The sequence below is a fragment of the Necator americanus genome, chromosome V, assembly GCF_031761385.1.
Source record: "Necator americanus strain Aroian chromosome V, whole genome shotgun sequence".
NCBI lineage: Eukaryota > Metazoa > Nematoda > Chromadorea > Rhabditida > Ancylostomatidae > Necator > Necator americanus.
The window spans coordinates 17,392,530-17,400,694 of record NC_087375.1 but is presented as its reverse complement, the minus strand read 5'-3'; the positions used below and the strand labels follow the sequence as shown (position 1 = coordinate 17,400,694).

At 42.7% G+C, this 8,165-nt stretch overlaps 3 protein-coding genes across 3 annotated transcripts; all 3 read right to left on the bottom strand.

Annotated features, from left to right (window-relative positions):
• Positions 1-176: 176 nt before the first annotated feature.
• On the bottom strand, positions 177-479 carry RB195_014200 (uncharacterized protein; the record flags this gene model as incomplete). The annotated part of the gene is made up of 1 exon (XM_064204355.1): positions 177-479. One exon carries the CDS (start codon positions 477-479, stop codon positions 177-179), a length of 303 nt encoding a protein of 100 aa, XP_064060236.1.
• A 659-nt stretch (positions 480-1,138) lies between these two features.
• On the bottom strand, positions 1,139-1,702 carry RB195_014199 (uncharacterized protein; the record flags this gene model as incomplete). Its single annotated transcript, XM_013448879.2, has 1 exon — positions 1,139-1,702. One exon carries the CDS (start codon positions 1,700-1,702, stop codon positions 1,139-1,141), a length of 564 nt encoding a protein of 187 aa, XP_013304333.2.
• Positions 1,703-5,322: 3,620 nt separating this feature from the next.
• RB195_014198 (uncharacterized protein) lies at positions 5,323-6,591 on the bottom strand (the record flags this gene model as incomplete). The annotated part of the gene is made up of 3 exons (XM_064204354.1): positions 5,323-5,520; positions 6,316-6,401; positions 6,510-6,591. The coding sequence occupies 3 exons, from the start codon at positions 6,589-6,591 to the stop codon at positions 5,323-5,325; spliced, it is 366 nt and encodes a 121-aa protein (XP_064060235.1).
• Positions 6,592-8,165: the final 1,574 nt, after the last annotated feature.

The following is an 8,165-nucleotide window of genomic DNA, read 5'->3' as shown; positions in this document are numbered from 1 at the left end:
CAGTGTGAATGTGGTCAATCGTGCTGTATCCTTTTTGAAACCCTGCTTACTCGCATGGCTGTCCTTCATCCAAAACTTTTTCAATCCTATTAAGGATCACTCTTGTAAAGATCTTGTAGATGACGGACAATAAGCAGATTGGGCGATAGTTGTCGATGTCACGTGCGTCTCCCTTTTTATACAACAACACGGTACAACATGGTCTTGCTGGTCTTTAACTGTTTAGGAACCTTACATTCCGACAGATAACCTGTAAAGAGCATCGCCAGGGTATTGATGATTACTGACGGAATCTTCTTCAGGTGTTCTGGTCTTATTCTGTCGGGACCGCGTGCCGTATGATTTCTTACCGACACGATAGCATGTCGTACTGGAAGAACCGCTGGGATGACATGTCCGTCTTCCCTCAGATGGTGAGGAGGCAAGTGGATATAGCTGTCGAAGAGATCAGGGTATAAGCCGTAGATGATTTTCTCCATTCCTCTTCTCGATGCAGTGGTTGTTCCCTTCGGGTTCCGGAGAGCAGTTATCTTGTCTTGCGACTGACGAAGTCTAGACGGGCACAGAAGATGCTTTTACCCAGTTGTCTGCAGCTTCACCCAGCACTTCTGCTCTTTTCTCCTCAAGGTCTTCCTTTATCGCCCCTCTGTAAAGCCTTGCGAGCTTGGACGTGAGTTCTTTGTTCCTCGCGGTTCGTGAGGCTCCACGCTGGCGTATCTGCTAAAGAGTTTTAAGAGGCAGGGGTCTCTTGGTGGTTTTAAAATTCTCAGCCTTCTTCGTGCAGTCGTGAAGGTGTTCAACGAGCCGGTCATATTCCTCGTCGATGTTGTCCATTGCGAAATCTTCCCAAGAGTCGGCTAGCGTAGCGAAGAGATCCCAGTTAATGATAGTTCTGGGATATCTCTCTCTGAACTTGGCGGCTTTCTCTTCTCTCCATGTGAAGGAAAATCCTCGGAGGAGGAGGCGATGGTCCGATCCCGTATAGAACTTTGGTACAACAGCGACATCCGTCAGGCAGAACCTTTTATTGACGATTATGTGGTCTATTTCATTACGGTACCCTTCAACGACTGACTCTCACGTCCAGAGTCGGGAGGAGGGCTTTTGGAGTTGCGAGTCCGATGGATGGTCTTAGTCGTCATGATGAACTGAAGATGAAGCGAGAAGAGATGAAGGGGAGAGGCCCTGATGAAGAGAGCCTCTCTCCCTGTTCATTCCATTGTAGGCCGTGGGTCCCGATGTGAAGTTTCTTAGGCGTTCTTCTTGGGCCAACTTTGCCGTTGAAATCGCCAATAATGACCTTGTAGAAGGCATGAACTTCTCCAGGTCCATATAGAAAGCTTCGACTGCTTCTTCTTCGTAGCTTGATGGATGTTGGAGCGTAAGCGACGAAGATAGCCAAAGCTGGTGTTAGACCACATCTTCTCATACACAGACGTCCGACACGGATCATAAGTTGTTCAAAAGTGTCGATGTTCTTTGCCATAGTCGTGTTGACAAGCACGCCAACTCCACCACCACTGCTGTCGCACGTTCCTGAGAACAGTTCTTCTCCAGTTTCGTATACGGCGCTCAGTGGGTGGCGTCGTCTCGTCTCGGTCAGTCCAATGACGTCGTACTTAATTTTCTGGACTTGCATCATCAGAACTTCGATGGCCGCTTCCGAAGCAAGCGTACGTGCGTTATAAGTACAGATTGTCATCCTAGTCCTTTTCCGCTTCGGTAGCCTATATGACTCCTGCAACACTGTCTTTCCTAGCGCTACCGTACCAGGCTTTCCTCCGGAATCAGTAGACTCTTTTCTATTACTGTGACATGCGTAAAATTTTAAAACTCATGGGCAGGTTGCAAGCCTCTAGTCCAATGAGTTCTTGGGAGAACTTTGCGTTTTCCCGGAGTGGGCATGTGGAGCTTATTTGTTGGAGGCGACTCCAAACCGCCTCCCTTGCACCTCCCAGTCACTTGATTGCAGACTTTTGGCCGGACCGATGCGCGGGATACAACGATGTCGTGATTCAGTCCTGGCTCAGTAGAAATAGGGAATCCACCACCTGAATCCACTTTTGGTCTGCGATTAGCCCCCTATTCGCCACACGGGAACGCGCCACGTAGCCTCGCAACTAACCGGCTGTGATCTCCTTAGTGAGGGAGATCCGTGGCCCTATTCGAGTAAAACCAATGAATGGGCTGCTGATAAAATGCGCTTATGAAAGCGGCGCCTTTTCACGTATCTCACGCGAATAAACGCCGTTTGCACGCCGTTATTTAGGACGATCACGGAGGGGAGGGGACGTGGAACGGAGACAGACGAGAATTGAGTGTGTTCATACTTGTAATCTACACCCGAACTCCATGTTTGTTAACAGAGGCCCAACATCGTCAGTTTCGTGATACGTAGCCTTTAAATCACAATCGCAATTAAATCATTCTAATTCTAATAAATACTAAATTGTAGGAAAATTTTGCAACATAAATGGTTTCCTTTTTTTGAAACACCAACGTTACTCATTATCACCAGTGGCACTCTTCTTTGGACCCCCTTGATTACTTGGCCTTTGCTGCTAACATCACTGCTTGCAAAACCTTCCAACCACTTTTTGACAACGTTCAACAAAGATGATATCTAGAGGAATCTGCAGCTACGGTGGAGAGTAATAACTAGCCAATTCATTCCAGATAGGTTATGGTTACGGTCGCACTTGTCACAAGTTAGAGTGTGATCTGAGGGTCAAAAAGAAACAATTATCTGAAATCTGTAGCTCAACAAGCACTGTAGTTAGCAACTCGCTACAATTGACTCGCTGGGTGAGACAAACCGGTAGAACAAAGTTCACAAAAAAAGCAACTGGTAGGAAATATGCGGGAATTAATTATTTTGGGTGTATTCTAAAACGAGATTGCTAGTGCACCGAAGTAGGAAAAAATCATGCCATTATTCAATGAAAATAGATAACTTTCACTCACTCACTTTCGAGTAAAAATTTTTACCATTTAGATCTAGTCTGACAACGATCTAACTTGCAGTGCAGTTGCATAAGTGGACTGAACGTGAAGCAGCGAAGCAGACCATCGTTCACCTCTGCGATATTATTGGAGTTAGAGACATCACGCAACAAATCTGGGGTGGTATGGATTTCCGATGGCCAAAAACTATATGGGGTCGTAAATTGCAGAAACGTGTGGGATCTCGCTCATTTAACTCTTCGTCGTAGAGAACAGCATCCCGATATGCTCGAATTTCTATTGGAGCGCGCCACCTTTGTACACGCGCCGCATCTTTCGAGCCGTTTTTACGGCGATTAGGAAGAAATGAGCGAGATCCCACTCGCTTCTGCAATCTACGATCCCGTATAGTCCTTGGCCATCTGGAATCCATACCACCCCAGATTCGTAGGGTGATGCTCGCCCGCTTTAAACGAGCTCGCCCGCTTACGGAATTGCACCGCGAAAAATCACCATGACCCACCCTCAGACGAATTAATCTAAATACCTAGAAAAGGTTCCAAGAAGTATTCAAAACCACTGTTCTGCTCTTGTGTATGATTCATGCCATTTCAATGAAATTATTATTTCTGCTATCAACTAGTGTGACGGGAGTTCCTTCTTAGTCCAGCTAGCTAAGCTGTAAAAGATCACACAGCTAGTGCACAAACTAACATGACTCACCGGCATGCTGACAAGACTCCAGCGAAACAGGAAAAAGAGTGGGCACTGTTCAAACAGGTGGCGACAGCGATAGACCACAGACCAGCGATGGTTCACGCGAATTCAACAGTAAGCCCAAAGTAATCATCTGACTTTTCTGAGATCACAGCGAAAGAACAGAAAAAAGTCGCGGAAAGAACTTGCAAAAATGTTTATGAGAGATTAGATTTAAAAAAAAACCCAAAAGGAATCTCGGAAGTATGGTGCGCTCAGTCGTCTTGAAATATCTTTACATCTGCGTTGTCGTGGCTGGTACGAAATTCTTGCAGGCGATAGCTACGTAATCAACAAAAATAGGCGACTAAACACTTATCGCTGATCGAACTTTCATCTTTAATTTTCGGAAAATCTTGACTCTGCAAACGATTTGTCATTCAAGTTGTAAAAAAAGGCCTCAAACTGCATTATTGCCGCAGTAAACACATATAAAGGAAGGGTTCAATGTACATGGTCACACGGTATGTTAGCAAAAATTATAACGTTTCGAAAACAGACCTTGAAAAATAGCTTTCAAGAAAAATCTACCAGTATTCTTGAGGGCATTATATTTTCGAAGGTTTTTTGAAATTGTGAGTTTTCGTTGTAATTTTTTGTTGCACAAACAGATATTGTCGCGGCGAATGTGGTCAGCTGGATGAGCGCCATGCGTTTGCAGTAACATCGTGCCTCTTTCCCTTCGTGATCCGCTGTACCTCTGCCCTCCACGGCACCGAATCAAAGGAAGCATCGAAATGGGCTGAACACATTCGGTGTCGACCAAACAAGGTATTGCTATCTACACACAGTAACAAGGATCACCGCTCCATCCCGCCCGGAATTGCATCTTTTTTATGTTCTCAACAACGACTGCAAATATTTTCTGCCTCGATATCGTTGAAATACATCAACGCTTGTGTGAACGTCGAAAACAAACTTGGAGTGGTGAGAGCACAACTTTTATACGGGCTTCACCTTGTTATCGATTTTACTATTATTCTTATTTTCTGTTCTTTGCTGCCAGCTAATAAGGAATGGTTCGATTAACTAATCAAAAGAATAATCAAGTAAACAGTAACATAAGGAAACGAAGAAGTGTTCTGCACTTCTTTAGGAAACACTTTACGTATCTGCTCTCTATTCTTCACCACGTTTCAGGGACGAAGGCAGTCTATTTTCCTGATGAATTGGAGAAAAGGGGACAAAATCTATGCCAGCCTCGCCTACATATATAGCTGTCGCCAGCAAAGGCAGTAAACAAAAAAATTCAAATGAAATATCATTACCAACAAGGATTTTTCGTGATCCCACAACATTTGAAGCTTGTAGATTCCACCAGAAATGAACGTACGTTAATGATCAAAATCATTTAAAAATGGCATTCAAAAATTTAAAAGTTGGCCATTTCCACTGCCATTCTCGAAATGTAAGCAGCGAAATCCAAATATTGGTTGAGTGGACAAAATATTGGAAATTTCCACGAACACTGTCATTATCTGCAATCCGGTCCGCCCACTCTGCTTGCAGCACTGCGCATAAGCTGCGGTTCTTTGTGTAGGTAAGGATCTGGAGTTTCTCCGATGCGATTTGAAGAAAGTGTGGCCGTATGAACTCCGCTGTGCAATTTACACCCTGTTCATTTCAACTCCCTAATGTGATACGTTTAACTGCATTGTTTGCAGCACAGTGAGCCAATGTTCTGACGAAAACGACAACATTCAGTTGAATTCGGTTGTGAGCAGAATCCACCCGGCAATATGGTATGGCATCAAATGAACCAGTAGGCTGCCCATAAACCGGTCGAATTCGTACATCTCTACTCTGCCCTTTGAGCACCGACTGTAAACAGCGTCATAACTCACAAGATTAATAAAATGTAAGATTCAAATCCAATAGTTGAATGGCATAATTATAGTTCTAAAGATAATGATAAATTAATAAGATGTAATACAGTTACAACTGTAGTAGAGTCAAAACGACATGAAGCACGTACGCTATTGCGTACGCGACTTCTCTGGAGGCGGTGCGGTGGAGCGTAGCGGTTAGAAGCGTACCGGAACCCTTGCTGGCATCAGCCACCGCTGCACTTTGCGATGGTCCCACCTTGGTTCCAACTGGTCCCTCCACCGCGCCGTTTCGAGCGCGTATGCAAATGGACCATGCTTCATGTCGTTTTGACCGACTGTAATAAACTGTAATATAGATCAAGGGATAAATAAGTAGATCCATACAAGAGGTACCAGCATCAGAGAATGGTTCTCTTCCCAAACCTCAACATAAGGCTAGTAATCAGTCCATAAACAGAACTTTAAAGATTATAACAAATGCTTAAGAAAACATTAGAGTTGCACAAGTTAGGACACAACCCGTCCAACTTCTCAGAATACACTATGTTCTGAAGGGGAAAAAACCGTTATTAGACGTCGACGGTCACTTGTTCGCTAGTCGACTTTTCGTCTTTCTGAGAAAAAAAGCTTCGAAGAAACGAAATATAACAAGTACTCAACATCCAATTAACAACGTTCTTCCGAAGGCTTAGCTACCAGTCTTGAAGTTTCAGGTCTTGATTAACTAAATATTTTGTCAGTTCTGGATACCTGGGTAGTCAATTTTGACTCTAGCAGGAAAACCTACATGGTCAATGATTTGGGCGCTTTCATCAGTGTCTACATTCATCGAAATCTCGGACTGGAAAGTGACCAAGTCATCGTCATAGTCATCTAAAGTGGAGAAAATATTGAGGAAAATATTTTATCCGTGATAAAAGAACTGCTTAATGGATTTTATTAAGAAAAAGGAAAAGTGTGTCAGGCAACTCATGCACTGACCTCTTCTTTGTCGTACTTCTGTCCCATAGTCCGCCGAACGGCGGTTCGTGTCGAGAGAGCTTCCAGCAACACTGGATATCATCTCTTAATTTCCATCGGAAGAAATGTTCTAAACCAGAAAGGAATACAAAAAAGTGGATGGGAATAATTACAGAGGTCACATCCATCGAAGAATATATAATTCAAACTGGTTTAGCAACAGCGCCAGCTGTCCCTCTTGCCTATTCGAGTCATCGGCATAAAATATCATTTCAATAGAAAAACATGGAAAGTTAAAAAGACTGAAGTCAGGAAACGGACTAAAAAATATAGGAAATATAGGAAAGAAAAGAACCTTTAGTATATTCTGGAGATTTGTTTTTTTTTTTTCTTGAAAAGCAAACGCTGTACTTTCATGTCCTTTGACCGTTCTTGGTCTCTGCTTCGCAATGATATTTTCTAACGATTATATGTGTCTGAGATAAGATAGGAAGTTGTAGCACCATTCGGTTCTGTTCGAAGCAATAAGATCGTGGAACAGTGACCTTCCTGTCAGATTGATTTGTTGATCTTTGGATTGTTTTCCAAAAATTTACTGAAGAAAATCATCACTCTGACTTCTGACTTTATGAATAAAAAGAACGAAAATTTCCATTTAGAAATGTGGAGAAATACATAGTAAAGTGGATGGGGATGATTATGTTCCCCGCTTATGTCGGTTAAAATGATCTTCAATCAACTTGTAGGACTCTAGCCTGTGAACTTTGCATCACAAAGTTAAGCCAATTTATATGTACATATTTTTTCTCCAACTCGTATAAAAAAGTCACTGGTGTATCAATCCATTTCGAATGCGCCAACGCATTTCACTGCAATTCGTAGTCGTTGAGATTTTAGAACGCGTGTTAGCCTATACAATGACTTCTGGGGGCCACCCGATGATCGAATCACTCTTTTTATCCTCCCAGACAAGTCTAGCACCAATTTATCCACCCGTGAGGGATTAAAGACTTGCTTGGCACTACGGCGACAAGTTCGAACCAGCAACCGTGTGGCTGCTGCGGATCTCTAACCGACTGCGTTACACCTACCCCGACTCATGTAACAACATACATAGTTTTCGTAGTTCACGCTTGTAGTGTAGTTATAGTTTCTGACAGTCACAAATATTATGCCAGTTATCCTTCGAGAAAAGTGTTCTTTTCGAGGTTTCTCGAGAAATCTAAACTAAGTTTTCGAGCGGAATCTATGTTAGCCGGAACACAGATAAAAGAAAACGAAGAAATAAATTTGACTAAGTCGCGTAACTGCAAGAAAGCAGACAATGAAAATGAATAGGAAGACGAAACTTAACCCAAAATAAAAATCGAAACAGCCCAATTACATTCACTATGTTTCGCTCTTCTACTCTTTCTCATGAATGTAAAAGGAATCGCTATTTCTATTGACTTGTAAGAGTTTACTACATTTATAAAAAAAAAGTGAAAGCGTCTGAAATTATTTGAAAAGTTATTTCAAGAAATCTTCAGTCTTTTTAGCTTAAAAAAACGCACCAACGAGGTACCATTTCAACTCTTGTCTACTACATCTTATTATTATCTCAAGACGGATAAGTACTGCAATCCAAGTAATTTTCGCCTACCGATGATCTACCATGAATATTTCGATCGAAAAAGC